Source organism: Chelonoidis abingdonii, chromosome 1, assembly GCF_003597395.2.
Source record: "Chelonoidis abingdonii isolate Lonesome George chromosome 1, CheloAbing_2.0, whole genome shotgun sequence".
Lineage (NCBI taxonomy): Eukaryota > Metazoa > Chordata > Testudines > Testudinidae > Chelonoidis > Chelonoidis abingdonii.
In genome coordinates, this window is record NC_133769.1 from 253352654 (window position 1) to 253375474 (window position 22821).

Consider the following 22821-nt stretch of genomic DNA (forward strand, 5'->3'; position numbering starts at 1 on the left):
TGGCCAGGTCGGCTGGGGTATTTATGCGGCGCCATGGTGGCGCCACTCCAGGGGGCGCCCAGCCGACCTGCTGAGTGTTGCTAGGGTAAAAGTTTCTCCGACGGCTGTGCACGCGGCGCGCACACACCTAACTGGAATGGATATGAGCAATCACTCGAAGAAGAATATGTAGTATTTCAGTTTGTTTATATGAAATATGGGAGTTGGGTGAGGAGCCATTTCAGCATATGTATGACTTATAATAAGACAAATTTTAAGTAGAACTGTATCCTAAACTGCATTATGATATTGTACCCAAACATTGCAATTCAATGGGGGAGATTCAACATCATTTATAGGAACAAAACAGACTCTTGAAACTCTTACCACAAAAGCAGTCCATAGTCTTGCAAATAGTCCCATTGTCTTCAGTGGGACTGATCAAATGATTAAGTGTTTAGAGGATTAGATTCCAAATTTGTAAATTATTCTGGATGAAACTGACAATGCCTGAGTTGTCAGATCAGAAGGAGCTTCATTCGAATAAAGGTGGGCAGATGTGTGATAAGTCTTAGCTCTGTTGCTAAGATGAGGAACATATTTTCAGCAAAGTTCTTGGCAGATTCCTGAGGTAGCTGGTTTAAGGCCATCAGTGTCCAGCATTAAAATCTTCACTTATAGTTCTCTCACCCACAAAGCTGGAAAACGAGGCATTTGTTTTCTTTATTTTGCTGCTCCAGTTCCAGTTAACAAAATGCCTGTTAGACTAGTTTGGCTGCAAAGAAGAATTCTATGTACACTGGGGACAACACCTGATTCCCGTAAGACTGGAGAACTGGGCTGACATCAGAATCCAAACATGCTCTGGTCAGTGCAGGCAGAGGCATTCCTCTAATAATTTGGACTTGATGTGATGCAGTATGAATGTCATGGATAATTCAGACCAATGGGGAGAAACAGAATAAAAAACACTGTTTAAACACCTTCTGTGTCCCCCTCTCCTCTTGAGGACTCCTGACCAATTTAACAGCACAATACATCTGCTAACAAACTTAAACAAAGCCTTTGTTTAAGTTTGTTAGCAAATGCATTATGCTGTTAAAGCCATATAAAGAATGAATGCTCTCCCTACCCATATTTTGCTTCTTTAAGGAGCAGAGCGCAGCACCGCCCCCAACTCTGGAGGGGGGAGCTAGCTCCAAGTCTTTCCAGTACCCTATACCTGCTAAAAATCTCTTGCCGGTACTGCATACTGGAGAGTACCGTCGTACTTGCACTACTACTCCTACTTAAGATTCCCCTGTTTATCCATCCCAGGATCACATTAGCCATTTTGGCCACAGCATTGCACTGGGACCTCATGTTCAGCTGATTATCTTGTCATTTTAGCAGTGAGTGAGGTCAATGACTGCTAGGTTTGGAGACCAATTTCTCTGTTCCACATATGTAGGAATTACTGTACTAGACACATAGCCCAACTAATCCAATCTTCTGTCTCTGTCAGTGAACAGAACAAGATATTTCAGAGGAAGGGGCAAGAAATCCCAGACTGTACAATATGGAATTACCTGCTTATAGTTCATTGGCTGCTATCTCACTTCTATGGTTGTAAATTGTTCACATCCGAAATGGAAAATAGTGAAACCATGGTCATAAAAATTGCTATTTTTGTAAAAAAAAACAACAAACAAACAAATAAAAAAACCCAAGAAATTTTTAATGGGTACAGAGTACCGGAAAGACTTGGGCCTAGCCCCCCACTGTTGTATGGACTTGTGTTAGTGTGACCGAGGGTAGAACTTGGCCTTCTCAGTGCAACATATTGCAAGTTGAGGAAACATCTGTCTAGAGTCAGGAAGAATTGGAAATATGGCAACATGAAAACCTTTTCAACTCAGCTCATAATCCCATGTTTTATTCAAGGTTTCCATCTCTACCACCGACTGCCAAGTCTCATGCCGGAATGCTGCCTTCTTATATTTATTGGGGCACTGGTTGGAGCAATCATTTTTGGCACTGATCACAAATCCCCACCAGTTATGACTACTAACATTTACTTCCTGTATCTCCTCCCACCCATTGTCCTTGAGGAGGGGTACTTTATGCCTACTCGCCCCTTTTTTGAAAATTTTGTGTCCATCCTGTGGTGGTCTGTACTGGGATCCCTCCTCAATGCCTTTGGCATCGGACTGTCTCTCTATGGGATCTGCCAGATTGAAGCCTTTGGTCTCACTGATGTTAACCTGCTGCAGAACTTGCTCTTTGGCAGCCTGATTTCAGCTGTGGATCCCGTGGCAGCACTAGCTGTTTTTGAAGAGGCCTCTGTTAACGAGCAGCTTTACATGATGATATTTGGAGAGTCTTTGCTAAACGATGGAATTACTGTGGTGAGTTTGCTTTTGCTGTTCATTTTTTCCTCACATCGCAGAGGCAGAGTTTCTGTTGGTTGTAGAGGAGAAACAGAAGGAACTCCACTGGAAATGCATTTATTTTAGAGTGACCAGATGTCTCAATTTTATAGGGACGGTCCTGATATTTGGGGATTTTTCCTATACAGGTGCCTATTACCCCCCACCTCCTGTTCTGATTTTTCACACTTGCTATCTGGTCACTCTAATTTATTTGTTATTGATTGATTGATGATGATGATGATGATGATAATAATAATGTGTATATTTCACTGGTGGCTAGAGGCTCTAATCAGGGATCAGAACCCCATAGTGCTAGGCACTTTACTCACATAACACATCCGGATGATAAACACTGGAGTAATTCATTAAAAAAAATCCACTGCTTATAGCACTGCTGGAAGTGAGAGGAGAATCATGTCTTGTATTTATTATTCAGTAAACTTTGATCCTACTCCCACTGATGCGAATGGCCACACAATAATTGAATCAGTGATGCAGGGTCAGACCCTAAGTGCCGAGAATTTTCTTGGTATTGTACAAGCAAATAAAAGAAATGGTTCTGCTTCAAAGATTTCTGGCCAAGATTTCCAAAGAAGACTAGTGATTTTGGATGTCTCAATTTTTGGGTGCCCGAATTGAGACAACTTAAAAAGGGCCTGATTTTCAGAGGGCAGATGCTCATCTTTTTCTGAGAATCAATCCCTTTAAGGTCTATCAAGCTGACTCAAAAGTGGTGTTGGAATTAAAATAAACAAAACCTGAATTTTTATGACAAAAAAAGGGACGTATTTGTGAAATTCTTTCTCTGGTTTTCAATCAGCTCTGCCAAAACATGAGGCATCCAGAATCACTAAATACTTTTGAAATTCTGGCCTTAGGTCCTGATCTAGCAAAACACTTCTGTACCTGCTTAACTTTAAGCATGCAAATTGTCCCACTGAAATCAATAGGTCTTATTAAATGCTTTGGGTTCTTTTAGAATCTAAAACACAGGAGTCCAGAACACAGTCAAAAACAATTCACACACTGCTTGAACATCAAGTGCTACTGAAAATTTGGTGTGTTGGAAGACTCTTGCAGAGTTCATTGCTGAAAGTCTTCAGAGCCCATGGTATTTTAGGAGTGATTTAAAAAGGGAAGAGGAGGAAACTAATTTGTTCTCTTGAGACCTAATTGTTATGGAATGATCACAGGCTCCTGGCTCTCCAATCAGGATGAAAAGATTTTAAAGTTAATGATGCATGTGATAAATCCTTGCTATTTAAATCTGTATGTACATTGCTTATGAGGTAGCGCACTAATGACTGGTGTCCTTTTGTTATAACAGTGGCTTTTAAAAAAGGCATTACATTTTTATCAGGTTGAATGAAATTTTGTATCCTACATTTGGGAAAAGCTGTTAAGAATTCTGCTGTGTTTGCATTTTACACAAGAAATTGCTATATTGCCATTTCTTACATAAAATATGTGATATTTAATGTAGAAATATATATAAAATTGACAACTTTAGTGGAAAAAATCCCTAAAAAACTCTGAAATTGGAATAATGGTTTGGAAAATATTCCTATTTAAGTGACTGGGGGCCAAATCATGGTCACTTTACCCATTCAAGTTGTGCCATTACCTTCACAAGAACTCTTTGCATGAGAAAGTTCAAGACTTCCATCAGCCAGTTCTTCTACTGCTTGCTATGAGCTGCGTATTAGCAACATAATTGTGTCTACAGAGAATGGGGAGGTAAAGTCAATGAATATAAATGAGCTATATACATAATGTATCATGTAGGTAAAGATTTAATGAATAATATATTTTGATTTCAGAATAATATAAGTGTCTACTCAGATGCAGCCACTGGAACACAGAATAATCACCCTTTCAAGTTACTCCTGTGTTGCATTGTGCCAAAAAGTTTGAAAAGTTTGAGAATCATTTTTTAAAAATTATTTAGACTTAGAATAGGTTTGGGCATTTGTGACTGGTTCAAAAATTATTGGTCAATTAACCAGTCAAATAATACAAAAATGATCAAACATTTTAAAGCACTGATTTATTAGAACAGTAATCAAAAAGAATAAGAGTTTATGTGATCCAGGAAGCTTATCCTTAGATAGATACTTAGGCCTAATCACAAAAAACAAGTTCCTTGCCTGAGTTATTTTAACACAGAGATGTGCAAAACACAATGAAAAAATGTACTAGAAAATGAAAAAATGGCACTATGATGCAACTAAACAGTTAAGCTTCCACCTGCACCTGGGAATTCTTGCTGGAATATTTGACAATATTTGACCAGGGTCAAATAATAGGCAGTCAATTGACAGGTCAATTACATTATTTGACCAGTCAATTGACTGGCTTGCCAACCCTAATGTAGACACCAACAAGAACACCCTACAAAAAGCTGTAGGCTGCCTAACATGACACTTAATTAAACTTATAATCACATAGCGATGACCACACTACAACGTAAGAGCCATACTCTGGTAATAAATTAATCCAGTCAATAAATTAAAACATTTAATAACTCAAAATACTAGACAAGCCACTTTTTACCAATAGTACTCTCCAAATACCCTCAGCCTTCCTCAAAACCTCTATCAAACAAAATCCTTAAGATATTTCTTTTAATCAAAGAATATAAATGTAATATCTGATTGATGTCTTAAAGGAAAACTGCAATATAATATAAAATATCTTCTACGCACTGTGACGGGATCACATTGGTGCAACTTGGACTTTGGGACTGCTGAGCCCTCCTAACCCACCAGCTTGGGTTGTCTCTCACACTGTGATGCTGATGTCAAGCTACAAGCCTCTGACAGACACTGCGCTTACCCAGATATCCACAGGCAGGGACACACCCAACTGAGTTACATGCATGATCTCCCAGCCATTCATGAGCCATCAATAGGGAATCTCCAGCCAATTCCCCCCAGCTCCCTAGCTTTGCACCCCAGAACTGTACTGTCCTGTACTGGTCAGAAGCCTGACCAATGTAAGCTCATTGCCTAGTTTGCCCTTCTCTCAGAATGGAAGGAATATGCAGCAGCCTTGGTAGTCTGAGCTGCATCAGGAATCATAACATTCAAAAACCAGTAGAAGAACACTTTAATCTCTCGGTATAATAACAGACCTAAAAGTGGCAATTCTTCAATACTAGGAAGAATGTTGCTCTGCCTTTTCACAAATAAGACAGCACACAAAGCCAATTTTGTTTTGTGAACATAACAAAAGAAATCATTTGTAAAATCTTATGCAAAGTGCCAGTTAATCTTGTTTTTAGTAGTTTATGTCTTTGCCTTCAGTCAAAAAGAAGCCAAGTTTTTTAAAATGCAGCCTCCAGGTGTTTAGCTAGAATATTATGGTTTTGCGCAAAAGCCCAAAGAACCAGGTTTAAAAATTCCTAAAATAAGACCTGCTATCTCTCCATAAAATGCCTCTGCCTTCTCTCTGAGTCAATCAAAGCACCAGAGGCTGATTCAGGCCTTCCTGCCACTAAAAGAATTATGGTAATCCATTTATGGAACAGAAACAATGCCATGTGACTTAAGTGACAAGCAAATACTCATATTGCACAGTTAGCGAGCAATCCATGGCTGAAATATTTTTGCATTAATCATTTAGTAATGTATGCACACAATGAACACACTCATGGAAATTGTGATGTTTTGTGACGATGGACAATTCAGGAACAGGAAAAAGGGCTAAATGCTAGAAGTTATTTCCTGAAAATAGTCTGCCCAGCTCTAAACTCAATAGTGCTCGATCAGCAGCTGAGTACCAACTGCCCACTTCCCAAAATCTATGCTGGAGACAGGGTGTCATCAACAAGGAATGAGGAGTAGTTAGAGAACAACTGCGGTGACTCAAGTACTGTACGGTAACTATGCATCTGTACTCGTATCCAGTCTTCAGTGGTCTGCTACTGAGAAGCACAGTTCCACACTTCGCAGTTTGGAAAAGCGGATCACCCTTATTTGTAGGAAGCCGCCATTTAGAACATTTTATTGTGTGTTTCCTGTCACCTAGTAACAATGAGCATCCTTGAGAATCTACTGTATGACAGCTCAAGGGTAAATGTTCCCAGGAAGCAATTAAAGCTAGATAATATCTGAGGAGTAATTACTGTTTTTAATGAGTTGAAGCCTATGACCAGCAAATATCTCCTTTAATCTCATTAAATAGCCTTCTAAAATTAGTTAGGCAAAGAAAAAAACTAAAGGACACCAGATAGGTGAAGCCTTTTTGGCTTGTTTTAAACAGGACAGTGTTAGGGACTAATGCTATCAGTAGGAAAAATTGTGGCAAATTTGTGACTTTAGACTTTTCCAAACTGACTTTTAAAACCTGGAAGTGAATCTGGTACGACTGATATTTATTGATAACAGGTACAATAGGATTTATCATCAGCTAGTAGTCAAAAACTCTTACATATTTTTAATCAATACCTTCATGCTGCCCTGCTGAACACTTCAGTTGCCATTTGATAAGTGGATGAAAATGGAAAATCCCAAAGGAGATTTTTATCATGCATTTTTCAGAGTAGAAATTATTCATAACAAAAGCATGATAATTAAACATGTGACCTATATTTAATAAAAATCAACCCTACAGACCCAGTGTGTAATGTGCTGAGCATAATCTACTACCTAACTTCACAATGTTTTTTCAGTATTTCAAGCTCCTTAACCAAAATAAATAATTTAATTAGCTATTTAAACACTTTAAAAAGTCAAATCATTAATAGGTTTGTAGTGCCTACCTTGAGTATGAATTGGATGGTTCGGGGAATTGATGGCTTCAATCCAGTTCCAAGAAGATGATTGTCCTTGACACAACTGGAATCCCTGTGACAATTTCAAAAGAGAAGTCCAAGAATGAATAGGCCTGGAAACTGAATAACCCTTTCACCAGTAGCAGTGTTGTACTACAGCTGCTGTTGCTTTAGTTATCTGTAATATAAAAATGATATAACAACAGTGGAATAGATTTCAGTTTCCGGTGAGCTCCAAGAGGCCAGCATAAGTGAATAAAAAAAAGTATTTTCAAACTTTTGAAAAGTTCCTTGACAATGTCCTTTTGACATTTTTACAAATCCACTGTACAAATTTATCAATAGCCATCACACAACAGACTGCAAATACGATATTATTAAGGCAAGGTAATAAAAATTGGTTATATAAGAGTTCTATTAAATTTAATAACAACAATTGCATATTGAACCATGAGTTGAGTGTTTTTCTATCACCAATACGAAGCTAGAGTTGCTTAGCTTCTATTCTATTCTATTAGATTTGATTGGGTTTGATTCTTAAGTTCTTACATTTTCATCCATCACAGTGCTTCTGAACACCTTCTTTGCTACATATTTTATGGTGTCTGATGTATCATGTCCTTTCTGAAAACATCGTGCATTCCATATATCACACACATAGGGTGTCCCAGCCTAACTGTCTTACTGTTTTTACGTGATGAATATGACACATTGACTGGCATTTTGTACCATTTCTTCACTAGATTTAGGATCCCAGACAGGTAGATTATTATGGGGCCTCTTAAGGAGATATTCAGATTTAAACTTCAATTTTGCTAAGCAATATGATTAGAATACAGTGTGGCACATACCACTAAAAATATTGAGAAAAATCTAGTTTTGAAAGATTTCTAATTTGCTGTCTATTATTTTTCATACAGGTGTTATATAACATATTCATCGCCTTCACCCAGATGCACCGATACGAAGAGATTGAACCTGTTGATGTTCTTGCTGGATTTGCTCGTTTCTTTGTAGTAGGACTAGGCGGAGTGCTATTTGGGATCATGTTTGGATTTGTTTCGGCATTCATGACTCGATTTACACAGAATATTTCTGCCATTGAACCACTGCTTGTCTTCATGTTCAGCTATTTGTCATATTTGTCTGCTGAAACCCTCTACATCTCAGGCATTCTGGCGTGAGTATCAAATGAGAATTTTCAAATGCCTCCCGGGCGGAATTCCATTCTTGACAAGGTGTTTTGCTTGGGATTAGTATAATGATTTCTGCTGCCCCTGACCCATTTTTTTCAGTTGTGATTCTTTATGGGCCTAAATGTGCAACCTGGTCTGCTGATATAGCTGTTTAAACACAGCATGATCTGATACCAGACCAACTTATGCTCTAATATTTATTTCTATGTGGCATCCCAATAATGTTATGAGAGGGATGTACTTATATACAACATTGTTAATATCAAAAGAATAATAGACCAGATCTTGCTCTCAGCTACAGCAATGTATATCAATTGAACTCCACGGATTTAAGTGGAATTACACCTATATTAATTTTGTGTAACTTGGAACTAAATCTGGCCCAAATATAAATCTCAGAAGCATTAAACAAACACATGCACATTAAAAAGCCAAGACAGGGTGATAAATGTGGAAGTGTTAAATCATGCTGGTATGTCTTTCATGGGAATGTTGATCATACTTGGACATGTCAAGTGAATGCCAGATTACAGGATCCCAAAGAGCGAAAGGTCACAAAGGGTCTAGAAAGAGAGGTAGACCACTATGCAGATTTGGGGATGTTTGCAAAGATGACTTAGTATCCTTGGAATCTCTTTGGATGACTGGGAAAGGAGTGCAGAATGCTGCTCTCGTTGACAGAACCAGCTTGTTGATGGAGCGAGGCATTGCAAGGAGGACTGGATCAATCTTTGTGATAACTGGCGTCAGAGAAGGACAGAATCTGCTGCTTGGATTCAGAGTATTGCTAATATGTTGGTGTGCCTGACCTGTGGATGAGACTGTGACTTGCTCACTGGCCTCAGCAGCCCTCAGAGAACTCATTGGTACATACACCATGCTCTGTAAAGAGCAATGGTGCTATTGATTAAAGGCCAGACACTTCACTACAGTAACCTTGAAATAGTTCTATGGCTGGTCCCAAATGTGTTATGAATGTACAGGTATGAGATGAAGAAGGAAGGTCAGAAAGGACTATAATTTACAGTAAACACAAAGGAAGAGAAAGAGAAAGAGAGAGAGAGAGGACATTGATGGGAGGATGACAAGAGGGACAGGGATAGGAAAGAAGAGTGAAAGGATGGAGGGAGGAATGGGGAGGCGCATGGAGGGGAGAGACAGTGAGGCACAGCAAAGGGAATGTGAGGCGAGGATGTGGGAAGGAGTTGGAGCAAATAGCCAAACAATGGAGAGGAAAGAATACCAAAGTAAAAACTGAAGAAGTGGAAGTCTGGTGACATCCTCAGTTCTATAGATAATTCTGCTGGCTGGTGCTGAGTCCAATCTCTGACTCCTGGTCTGGCAACACCAGTTTTTTTTTCCCTGCCCTGAGCTCACATGACTGAGCTGGGGATGGGACTTCACTGAGCCTGGTGCCCCAGAATGAGTGAAGGCTACTTCCAGGGGGGATTCTCACATAATGGGGACAAATGTTTGAACGTGGGCACCTACAATATATTGCACATGCATAAAAAAGTGTACTGCCATTATAAGTGCAAAAATGTTACATTATCTCTCACTGCATGTCTCAGACCCTGATTTGTTCACAAACACCAGTTTACAGTCTCTGTGCAAAGATGGGGTTGTATGCACACATACCTTGCAGGATCATCTGAGGTACTCGTGTTTGAAAATTTAACCCAATTGTTTAATTAGATACATATACAAACCATCTAGCCTCATACTCTAAATGCATTTATAATGCAATATTTAGATGCTTCTTAATCCAATCTAATTATTAGAGTATATATGAGTCTAATTCTGTTCTCCACTGTTTTATACCTTGTGTAGCTATTTACACCCATTGCAAAGTGCCCCAGATCCTGGTCCATGTTTTGACCACTAATATATGGTATACAGGTAATTGGCAAACCTCTCATTGACTTCAAGATCAGGTCCTATCAGAGCTGAATACTAATTTATTAATCAGTTATAGATTTGATCAATCTTCCTGTACCTTACAAACCATCCCTGTGAATATGCATTATTTTAAAATATATAGAACTTTATTTCACATGCTTCTTATTGTCATTAGTTTATTGAAATTATTAGTAATAGAATAATATTAATATAATCAGGGTTTACTCTTCTTACTAGCCTATTAAATATATTATTGCTTATTTTAGTGATGGGAACGTACTGTTGCACTACTGAATTATTGATGAATTCATTCATTTTCCACTTGGGTTATGAAAATTTATTATGCATATGTCTTGAAAAGTCAACAGTATTAAACATTAATGTCTATTGATCTTGTCTTAGAATGTCCTTGGACCTGCCAAATATGTCTGTTCCTCCAGAACACCCTGTAGCTTTGTCTAGGTGGAATGAATGGAAGACTTGAGGAGCATTCAGAATATTCTGAGCACACAAGATTAGAAAACTATTGCCTGTAGAAGGTTGCTAGGACTAAAATGTTATAGATGGAAACCAGCTAGGTGACATACTGGGCTATCTATCAGTTTAGCATCCAACCTGCCTATTTACGTACTGTTTCCTTTAATCTGTGGAGAACATGACGGAAATGAGGAAGCCTTGGGAAAATGCCTGACTGCTGATTTAACAGAGAACACAAAATCTGCCATGCAGTAGGATATTCCTACTCATGCTAGGAAGTACAGGAGAACCTCAGAGTTATGAACACCTCGGGAATGGAGGTTGTTCGTAACTGAAATGTTTGTAACTCTAAACAAAACATTATGGTTGTTCTTTCAAAAGTTTACAACTGAACATCGACTTAATATAGCTTTGAAACTTTATTATGCAGAAGAAAAATGCTGCTTTCCCTTAATTTTTTTAGTAGTTTACCTCTAACACCATACTGTATGTATTTGATTTTTTGGAGGGAAGAAGGTGTTCTTTTTTTTGTCTCTGTTTCTGCGTAAGTGTGTACTTCCAGTTCCAAAAGGCGTGTGTGGTTGACTGGTCAGTTCGTAACTCTGGTGTTCGTAACTCTGAGGTTCTACTGTACCTTACTCCATAAGAAGTCTTATTATCTTCAGTCTGAGATTAAGGTGCTATTTAGTATGAGTAATAGTATCAATGCCTTGCCCACATCTTTACTGATATGTTTGGGCCAGATGGTGGCCTGGTTCATGCAGCCAAGCAGAGAAGTAAGGAGCTGTAAGGTGTCCCTTCACTGCCCTGTGCAAGCTGGATCGCTATGAATCGAAAGAGCAGCCTCTCCAGGGCTGTTGCTGCATTTCCTCCTGTGATGCTTATGGACAGCAGTGGGCAGGGAGGGGTGTAGAATCATTGGAGCTAGGTCTCCACCCCCTAATATGCTGGCTAGCTGGTGTAGGGGGGTGGAGGTGCCACCCTACTCTGTGCCAGGTGTAGGGCTTATGCAGGGTTCCTCCTTCGCCACACAAGAGTGAGGGGTTACTGGGAGGCAGAGTGTGGCACTGACTGGTCTGCTCCCAGGGCAGCACGACAATGCGTTATTCCTTGCCTGGTGCTGGTGGCAAAGTTTGCCCCTTTATTCGTATTTGTTATGCATTCCAAACAAAAATGACTTTGAACCAGACTCACTTTGAATAAGGTTGGCAAACTCTGGCTCCTTTTCTTCTCCTCTGTATGGGATACACATATAGGGCCAGATGCAATGTCCATACCATTACACAGTCCCTTACTTCTCAAGTAGTCCCATTGAAATCAATGGCTCAGTTTAAGGATGAAGGTATTGCATGAGGAAAGGTCTCAGAATCTGGCCCATGTGCGGGTTCAAATAAGATGAGCAGACAGTCTGGATTTAACTAGTTTTCAAGCAGGAGTGGTTAGAGGAGCCTTTCTCTTTTAAGATGATAAACACAGATGACCATTGTCAATACCTAATGCTTTGCATGGTGTCTCTGAATGAACAGGATGACGGCATGTGCAGTGACTATGAAAAAATATGTGGAGGAGAATGTTTCCCAGAATTCCTACACAACCATAAAGTACTTCATGAAGATGCTGAGCAGCGTCAGCGAGACTTTGATTTTCGTGTTCATGGGAGTGTCCACAGTGGGAAGGAACCACGAGTGGAATTGGGCCTTTGTTTCCTTCACTCTGCTCTTCTGCTTGATTTGGCGTGTGCTAAGTAAGAGGCAAAGAGTGCATTTTAACATAGCCAGCCTGGGTAGATGTGGCGCTCTGCGTCTTTGAAACAGGGCCACCCAGAGGATTCAGGGGTCCCCTCCTGCCAAATTGCCGCGGAAGACCCAGAGCAGAAGATGCTCCGGGGGCCCAGGCCCCACGAGAGTTTTCCGGGGCCCTCGGAGTGAGTAAAGGACCCTGCTCCAGGGGCCCCAAAAAATTCTTGTGGGGGCCCCTGCAGGGCCCGGGGCCTGGGGCAAATTGCCCCTCTTGCCACCCCCTCTGGGCAGCCCTGCTTTCAAAGTAATCAGTGCAAACGTAGGCTAGGAAATATAGTGCTGACTTGTATAACCTGTTTAATAGTGAGTTTAATAGGTGTGTCTTACTGACCAGGTAACTTCACAAATACTAGTACTGAACTGGTGGGGGAGGGTGGAAACAACAACCCAAAGGTCAATACCTGAAGCTGGATTTTGTGATTCAGTGCAAAGTAAACTTTTAAGTAAAATTAAACTATTTCCATCATTATGTTGATATTTAGGCTGGCCATATGTTATTACTGTGTTTATTCAGGTAAGTGGACTTCATAATGCTTACATTTTAGAATGTGGTTAATTTACCAATAGAATGAGATCCTGAATGGTTCCTTATCTATTTTTGGCAATTTGAACATTTCTCTGCAATTTTAATGAGAGAGGGAATATTAGCTATTTAAATTTATTCTTAAAGTAGATAAAGTTCTATATACTGTGAATCCAGATCCTGGCCCTTTGGCACCACTCCTGTAAAGCCTTTCCTTTGGCTTGGATGGCATGGGTGAAGGAAATCTCCAGGTGATGTAAAACTGGTTTAACCAGCTTTACCCCAGCCCTTCCCAAGCTCTCACATGGTAAAATGGAAAAGGTGTGGTAGAACACTCATGATCCCTGGCTAGTAATCCAGCCCTGAGGCTGCTCTGACATATTATGGCAATTGAATTGGCTCCTGGTACCCCAGGATTGGGGAAGTGGAGAGGTAGCATGCAGCTAACTTTTCCCCATGCCCTCTGGTCCTGAACCAGCCAGATCCTAAGATTGGGCACAGTGTTTTTATCAAGTAAATGTAAGTGTTACTACTAATTGTATACAATTCCCAAAACAATTAGTCAGTAAGTACATTGCATTCAGACACAATTATTCCTTATTTGAATTTATTTATATATCACTGAATGAAACAGGGCTCCTATGGTCATATAATTAAAGTATGTGTCATGTAATTAAAGATTGTACCATAATGCATATGCACAAGGGGGTAAATTAAGGTTGCAGAGGCAACCTTAATTCTGGCATTTCTTAATTTCTGAGTACTTGACTTTGCAACCTTAATGCATGATTTTAGTGTGCAATCATCTTCGTTTTTTAAATAAAGCAAACTGAAAAAACAGAAATTCCATCATATTGGCACTCACGTGATCATCAGCCAGGTTGGAACCTTTTGATTCACCTCACAAACCTCTGCCACTTGAGCTAATGAAATAACCAATAGCAATGGTAGGTTGATGTCCTCTATGTGGCTCTGCAGTAGAGGGGTATAAGATTTTGCCAGTGGGTTTCACAGATATTTGCTGGCAGTAGAGAAATGGTGAATCTTGGGGATATTCCAGACTCTGGAGGGGAGTGTGCGCTAGTGGGTAAAGACTCTTCTGCCCTCTGCTCTTAAGTGTGAGCCCTCCTGCTCCATCCCCACTCACCTGTCCCCATCCCAATTTTGTCTCTTTGCCACTCCCAGCTCCTTCTCCCACTCTATTCTCCTCTCCTCAGGCTTCTCATCGTATGTCATGTTTCCCATTGAGTTCTAGTCTCCACCTCTCAACTTGCTGACTAAGCCCCAAGATCCCTGTCCACTCCCAGTTTCTCTGCTTCCCTACATCTCATCTCAGTCTCCTTGCCCAGACAGTCCCAGTCTCCTCCCATGTCTGCAGCTCCTCATGCAGTCTCAGTGTTCCTCTCTCGCAGCCAACTGAGTCCCAGCCTCCCTGCCCCAGCTGCTTTCACCGAATCCCTGTCCCAGGCTCCTAGTCAAAGGCTGAGATTGGTTGGGGAAGAAGACTTTCTCCCTCTTTCCTGGCTCCCAGTCATAGTCTCCTTGCACAGATGTTCCCAGTTTTTCTCCCCCTCTTTAGCCTCCTTGTCTCCATCTGCTCCTCTCCCTCCTCGATTCAGCTTTTGTCCCTTCTGCATTCAGATCAGGTGGCTTTCTTCTCTGCACTCCGTGGGTGCCAGCAAAGGGTGGCACAGAGACCACAGGAGAGACAGGCTCTGTGCTCTCAGTTCCACTGCCTGGCCTCACCCTGGGAACAGCTGGGTTTAGCCACTATAGGGAAATTCCAGCTTTGCTCCTGTAGCCCTGGTCCTGTAGCATGCTCATTATCTCTGTGGGGATGGTGCAGGCACAGCCTGGTCACACATTGGAACAGTGAGAGGATGGACTAAGTTCAATTACTCTGTGATGGTCCATGCAGTCTGCTCAATGCTGGGAGCTGTGAGAGGCTGGAGCATGCATGGTGAGGATGGAATCCTAGGAGAGTTTAAGGGGGAAGATGAAGAAGTCTCTACTGAGCATGTGCAAACTGAGATTTTACAGTCTTATAACTTGGCCACATGTGAACAACTTTTAATGAGTACAGCACAAAGCACATCCCTGGCACAAAGGCCACCTCCCTACTAAATTTCAAGTCCCCGTTCCAAAGCATGGGGGTTTTAGAGCTTTTCAAATAAAGGTCACCCGTCAGCCTGAGTCAGATGCCCAGCATGGAAAACTTCAGTTTGACAAAACTAGAAGCAACTGAAAACAAGATCTCATAATGGGAAGTGCCATGCAACCTTTGTAGTGTTATGAGGTCCACCAAATAATAATCCAATAAGCTTGTTATTGGGTTGATATATAAAATGGATTTTTTCTAATTATAATGGTTTATTATTTACATCAGTCACGGTGCTCATATCAAACGCAGATACAAGGGCATATCATTAAGAAAATAAAGCTGTTGGAAAAGGACCCAAGAAGGTAATGGAAAAAAACAAGCAAGCAACTAAATACACTGTAGGCAGAAGCTGCAGTCTGCACCCAGCCACATAGAATCATAGAACATAGAGCTAGAAGAGACCACAAGGGTCATCTCTGTCATACAGGCTGTCACATTAGTTTTACCTTTAATTAAAAGCAAAACAAATCAGGAGAATTAAGCAGCTTCCACTACAGCTGTTTTGTTACCGAATGCCTTTAAAGGGAGTTAGTGAAGAGCACTGGACTGCTTCTCAGGAGTCCTGGACTCTATTCCCAGCTCTGCCCTTGGTTTGCTGGGTGATCTTTGCTATGTCTTTCCACCCCTCTGTTACTCAGTTGCCCCTTCTGCAAACTAGGGTTATTGATACTGAACTACTAATGAAAAAGCAGTACATAAAGACATAGGTATTATTATTATTATTATTATTATTATTATTAATATTATTTTATTTTATTATATGCAACTGTCAAAACTGTTCAAGCACTGTTCAAACACACTGGTCTTCTGCTGTGTGGGAAAATGACTGGAGTAACTTAGAAGGGAACCAAAATGCATTGGAATGAAAGGGAAGAAGAAATGCTTGAAAGAATATCATAGGGGGAAAAGCAGGAAGAGCTGTTATCTAGGATATCTTCAGATCACCTCAGTGGAAGGCCTGTCTAAAATACAAATGGTTGTGGATAATATCACTTATCTCATCTTCTGATCCTACTCAGCAAAGTTAAAACACAAAACATTTAGAAACCTACATTAGAATATAGTGTTAAAATTTCTCATAGGCATCATAGTTATAGTATAGTTAAAAATAGCCTCAATGAATGACCAGAAAAGAAGTTACAAGCACCCACAACTGCAAAGAAAACAGTGTTTGTGTCTTAAAGGATAAAGATGCTGTTGCACTTTAAGTATTTTTCTTTGTTACTTGGTTAACAATAGTTTTTCCTCCCTCCTAGGTGTGTTTGCTCTCTTTTATATTAGCAACAAGTTTCGGACTTATCCCTTCACCATTAAAGACCAGCTCATTATTGCCTACAGTGGCCTTCGAGGAGCCAGTAGTTTCTCTCTTGCATTTTTGCTTCCTATGTATCTCTTCCCTAGAAAGCACATGTTCATTACGGCTACTCTTGTAGTTATATATTTCACTGTGTTCATTCAGGTAAGCAGGTTTCATAATGGGTTCATTTCATACAACAGCGATGCCTAGAGGCTTCATAGTTAAGCTTGCACTGAGATTTGCACTTAAATCAGGATTAAATCCTTCTATTTTATACTTTAGTTGCTGGATAGTCTCCAGATGTAACGCAATAACCCTTTGCTGGATAATTAATTTTTTCTTATAGTTTCAGTTAAATATTTAGTAACTTCACCACTGGAAGTATTTAAAAACAGATTTCCTTAAAATTCCTCTGAAACTTATGTTCCAATTTTTTACTTCACCTTGTAGTCTGATATACAAGAGTAGTTGTCCCCCATTGGTGTCATAACTACGGCTATGCAGGATGGAAATTCCATTTTGTGAAGGATTTTGTGATTTCAATATTTGTCTTTGTTCTGATTAGGAATGAAACCCCACAATTTAGAAATTCTCTACAAATGAAAATCCTGAAAAAAATGTGTTTGGGGTGAATCATTTTATTTTGATATAGTCTTTTAAACTATTATATTATATTATTCATTTTTTAAAATGAAATCAAAAATTTTAAAAATCAAAATATTTCTTTCAAAAAATGTCAAACAGAATGCTTTCATGTTCTTGAAACTATTTTTTCCCTCTGGAATGAAATATTAGCTTGGTATGAGTGGTTAGCAGGCCAGATAGTTTACAGAAACTAATTCTTACAGTTGGTTAGAAAATGCTGATGAAAATCTAATTTTGATTAAAAAAAAAAAGGAAACATATTTTCAGAACTTCCCCCACACCTCCTGCTCCATTTTTCAACCAGCCCAACTGATAATAAATAAGCCCTATATTCTAGACACAGTGATCAATTAAAAAATAGTCACTTCATCTTTTGCTTTTTATCTGCTTGTTTCAAACAATAATTAACTTCCTCATTCATTTTTCTAAATACAGGGAATCACAATTGGTCCACTGGTCAAGTATCTAGATGTTAAAAAGACTAACAAGAAAGAGTGCATCAATGAAGAGATTCATGTACGAGTAAGTTGTCTTTATTGATTAACTGTATCCTAGAAAGAGAATGAATGGGACTTCCAAACTTGCCCAAGAGAGTTAGGCACCCAGTTCCCATTGAAATTCCCCTTTGGCTCCTTTGCAAATCCCAGCCAAAATATCTTAATAAAAATATTGGATGGTGTTTGAGTCCAAAGAAGCTGTTGTAAAGTAATATATGACATCCTCTGGATATGGATGCCACGCCACCTCATTATAATTTCAGAACTACAGAATGGAACTTTTTATAAAGACACAACAATGAAACAATGTAGCAATTGGATTCCAGTCTCTCTACCTTGACACTTTGTAGCCATTAAGAAAAATCCCAGCATCATAACAATAAAAAATCAGGTTTGAAAAATCCACTCACCAGCTCACACACAGTGTATATCCACACTGCGATCAGTGGTGTGACTGCAGCACAGATAGACATACCCAAGCAAGCTTTGATCTATCTAGCTGGAATAATAATAGCATCAAACCTGGGGCAGCATGGGTTTAACTGCTCAACTACATACCCAGGTCCCAGGTGGGCTTGTACAGTGCCTATTGTTATTCCAGCTAGATTAGATCAAAACTAGCTCAGATTATGTCTACATATGTTGCAGTCACACCTCTGCTTGCAGTGTAGGCACAACCATAGTGAGTAGGCATCTTTCCCAGCAAGTGCCACCAACTTCTGCAAAATCTAAGCTCTCATTAAAATGCTTCTTGTCCTTGTGCTTGAGAAGAATGATATCTAAGAGTGAACAGAGTGTAAAATGGCAGAGTCATTTTCCTGAATCTGCAGTTAGGCACCTTCATTGTCTCCACTGCTGCTCATGCTATGCCAAGCAACAATGGTTCACAGATGTGGTTCATTCCACTACCATCTTTTGACCAGCTTGAGTACATACTAAAAACAGAAACATTTTAAATCAGGATACTCTGTTTTATTGATTACAAATGAATAAAACTTCAGGATTCATTTTGAAAGACTCTGAATCATTTTGGAAGATGATTTATTTTCTTCTGAAACATTTTACTTTAAGTTTACATCCCATAATATGCACAGGTAGGCTAGAGGGAAGGTCATTAAACTAGCTTAACAAAACTGTACAAAACAGTTACACGTGGTTAAATTTACCCATGAGTAGTCCCATTGAAATTAATGGGACTACTATATGTACAAAGTTAACCACATATGTAGATGTTAGTAGCAGCTAACTTTAATTTGATCTGAAATTAACCTCAGTGCTTTTATCTTTATATTGAAGTCAGATATGATTTTATCTAAAATAGTATTACTTATAGTAATTTGGCTGTCATAACTGGAGATTTTAAAGCTGTTTCTGCTGAGGTTGAAAACACATCAAGGTGCCTGCAAATTCTGGTAATTAGTAGCAGATTTACTTGTATAGATCAAACAATCTTAAGGAAAAATAAAAAGATAAGAGACATTGGCATATGGGGAAGTTTGTCTGCATTTTTATAAAATTTTAGATTTTCTAAGAGTTGTTTAATTTGAATCAGTGTCTAAATTCCTTAGAATCTGGTCTTCGATTACCTAAAAATTGTTTTGATACTGATTTCATGTTATGACCATTGGTTTGTTGTATTTTTTTCTCTAGATGATGGATCACTTGAAGGCTGGAATTGAAGATATATGTGGCCATTGGAGTCACTATCAACTGAGAGACAAGTGAGAAAGTTTTGTTACTGTCTGGTATAATAAAGTAATTTAGCTGTGACATATTATCTACTCAAAAGTAAATACGCTTTGTGCTCTCAGAAGGTTAGATTAGAATGAAAATGTTAGGGATATGCGCCATATCCTGTTCTAAAATATAACCTGAGCTCTTGAGTAATCATCATCTTTTGGAGTGCAACATTCATATATGTTTCACTGCTATGCCTCCTCAAAAGCTAGGAGGAGATAAGCGTGATAGAGGAGGAGCATGACATGCACACTCATGCCACATGCCCGTGAAAGCCTGCAAACAAGGCCTAAATGTAAGCCTATAATTCTTCAAAAGTGGCCTATTAAATTGCAAGTTGCTTGAGGCATGGATCTGTCATTTTATTTGAATGTAAATCACCATGCAAACATATGGGGCAATGTAGATAGCTCATAATAAAGTAATAAATAGTAATTTTTTCCTGGTCTCAGATTTATACTGCCTTCTGTATCTAGGAGAGAGCACAAAAGTGATGTTTGTATTAACTTAATAAAGGAATTATATGGGAGCAGCATTTACCTTCAATGGGTAGATAAGACAATTTGTGATGTTGACTTGATGTTCTAAATTGCCATTTGATTTGTAACCTTTCCATTATCAGATCTGAATGTGGAGATACACATATGATCATCAGTCTGCCCAATACTTCTGCAAGCTCAGATGGTTGCTGTACAGCAGTAACACAAGCCTTTAGGGAGTGAAAATCTTATCTGCCTGCGAGATGGCCTTCATTTCAATAAATTTATGAACTATAGAATTTATATGTAATGGGCTAAAAATGACCTTCCAGAGACTATATTGAGGATAACAATGGTGGATAGGCTATAGAATTCCCTATTTGAAGCCACGGACACAGTTGAAGGCATTGCAACTGAGATAAGCTGCATTTCTGTCACTTCTCTCAGATCCACCCAATAGACTTGATAGGAGGAGTCTATGAATACTACTAGTAAATTACTGTTTCAGTCAAGGTAAAGGCTAAAGAAACACATCATATGAAAATATTTATATGAGAGTCATATAAAAATGAAGGTATTCCTTACATTAAGATTAAGTAATATGCTTTTAAGAATTGATTACTTTGGCTAACCGACACTCAGGGTAACTTCCTGTGGACTAGAGAGCTCTGCAGAGCATCCTTGTTCACAGAACAAAGCAGAGCTACATACAGTCTTCTGTTATAGCAACAAATATTAAAAACTGTTGCTTATTATAAGAAATTGTATAAACTCTGTACTGCTTTTCATAACACTCTAAAGCACATTTCTCTGCCATAACAAACTGCCCCATTGAAAGAAAAATTATAAGAAGAGCTGCTCCTGTTTTGTTAAGCTAATGCCTGAAAGCCAATACACACCTCAACACACACACACGCACATTCGAACTTGTGTATGCAGCACATTATTGGTATATTATCATATGCAGCGTGCATACAGACATCATTTTGCTGTCCATTCAATTTCTCTGGCATTCAGAATATTAGGACATATATATTTTCCCCTAATTGTCAGGATTTAAAATGATCAGCAACATAATGGGACCTAACTGCTGGGCCATTTAGAACATTATTGTTGTCTGGCTGAATAGGCCAGCGTTGCTGTAAGTGCAGCTGCTGCTGCTATGCCTTATTAGAATACAACATTTGTACAAAAGCATGAAAGACTGGCCCCTTTTCTCTTTTCGTGCAATTGTGGTGACGCTATATGCTAACACTCACCCAACCTTCTTTTTGAGATGATTGCATCTTGTTTCTTTCTTTTGTATAGCAGATTTACCATCTCTGTGGACCAGCAGGCCATGCCCTTCGTCATCCAACAGGTTTCTGTTCACTGGTCCTTCAGCAGGCCACGGGTGCCGACAATTTGGCTTCAGTTTCCAACCTGCAACTATATATATATATATATTTGATGGATCTTGTTAGAGAGGAAGATAGACTCCTTTCCTTTTTACATTTGGTTTTCATTTCTGTTTCATAGATTTAAAAAGTTTGACACTAAATATCTGAAGAAAATCCTGATCCGGGAGAACAAGCCCAAATCCAGCATTGTATCTCTGTACAAGAAGCTGGAAATCAAACAGGCCATTGAGATGGCAGAGAGTGGGATGATAAGTTCAGCTGCATCGACAGCTTCTCTCCAGTGAGTATCAGCATCATTACAGCTTACCAAACGGGAGAGAGAGAGGAAGGGTGACGGGGGGATACGAAGAAATAGCTGAGGGAGACAGGGACTTTAAAGAAATGTAACAAGAACAAGGTACTGTAAGGGAAGGAATAACTGTTAGGTGCTGGGACCTTGACATGTTACATAGGAAAGGAAATGTTCAGCGATGGTTCTCGGTTTACAAAGACGGAAAAGATTGCCTCTTTACCCATGTTTTTCAGCAGCAACAGGGAAGCCTGCAAAGGCCTGGAGATTCAGGTCTATACTCAGTGGTACTCGCTGATAGCTCTGCACTGCTCCAGTGATGCAAAGAGGCCAGCTGCTTCATTTAACTGGCTAGTAAATTCTGGTTTGCGGCTGCTTTGTGTTGAAAGAGCAACACAAAGGAATGGAGTGTACTGGTTTTTCTGGCTCTCAGTTCAGATTAGGAACCAGAAATCTGGGATCTGTAAATTTGGGTATCGCTCTCATGAGACCAGGCTCTCTTGTAAGATTGCTACTTCAGACTGGGTCAGAATGCCATAAGGACAGGCTTTCTTGTAGTATTTTGGAACTTCAGCTTCGAGTCTTGGCCAGAACTCAGGTTACTCCTGGGGGCATTGTGCACCAAAAACATTTTAAAATTATGCGCACAATATTTTAAAATTCTGCAAATTGTATTTGTCAAAATAAGACTACAGAATCACACTAGTTTCAATTATTTTGGTAATTTGTTTCAAAATACCGGTCAGTAAGTATGGTTTTGGTTTTTTTTGTTTGTTAGTGAGAAGATAACATTAAAGGAAGCATATGGTCATGATCTCTGTGAATTTTCCTTTTACTGTATGTCAGGAACATTTCTGAGCTGCATATGGACAATACAAATAGGAAGTTTGAAAGAAAAGTTGTGACAAGCAAACAACATTTTTATTTACTTTCTTTAAAAACATAAGACCAACCGATTTAATGTAGTTTTACACATTCACTCCTGAATGAAGTTTGTAGGATGAAAAATATCATTCTAGAATAAATAGTTTGCTCAGGTGGAATTGGATCTTACTCTGGGCCAGATTCTGATACTTTTTACACAATAAATAGTCCTTTACTTTTTAAGTAGTCAATGGAACTGTTTGAGGAGAAAGGGGCTACTGAAGGTCAGGGTATCAGAGTGAGTGATCCCATTGATTTCAGTGAAACAGCTTGTAGTGTAAGGCACTATTCAGTGTGAGTGAGGGTGGCAAAATCTGGTCCTAAATAAATAATT

The 22821-nt window shown here is 39.3% G+C and overlaps 1 protein-coding gene across 1 annotated transcript in view; it reads left to right on the top strand.

Annotated features, from left to right (window-relative positions):
* SLC9A4 (solute carrier family 9 member A4) overlaps nucleotides 1-22821 on the top strand; it is a 49103-nt gene that overhangs the window by 6073 nt on the left and 20209 nt on the right. The window contains exons 2-8 of the mRNA XM_075062424.1: nucleotides 1903-2366; nucleotides 8085-8344; nucleotides 12263-12480; nucleotides 16476-16678; nucleotides 17597-17683; nucleotides 19309-19379; nucleotides 21393-21554. Coding sequence (XP_074918525.1) covers nucleotides 1903-2366; nucleotides 8085-8344; nucleotides 12263-12480; nucleotides 16476-16678; nucleotides 17597-17683; nucleotides 19309-19379; nucleotides 21393-21554 — 1465 coding nt within the window. The remainder of the gene's footprint in view (nucleotides 1-1902; nucleotides 2367-8084; nucleotides 8345-12262; nucleotides 12481-16475; nucleotides 16679-17596; nucleotides 17684-19308; nucleotides 19380-21392; nucleotides 21555-22821) is intronic.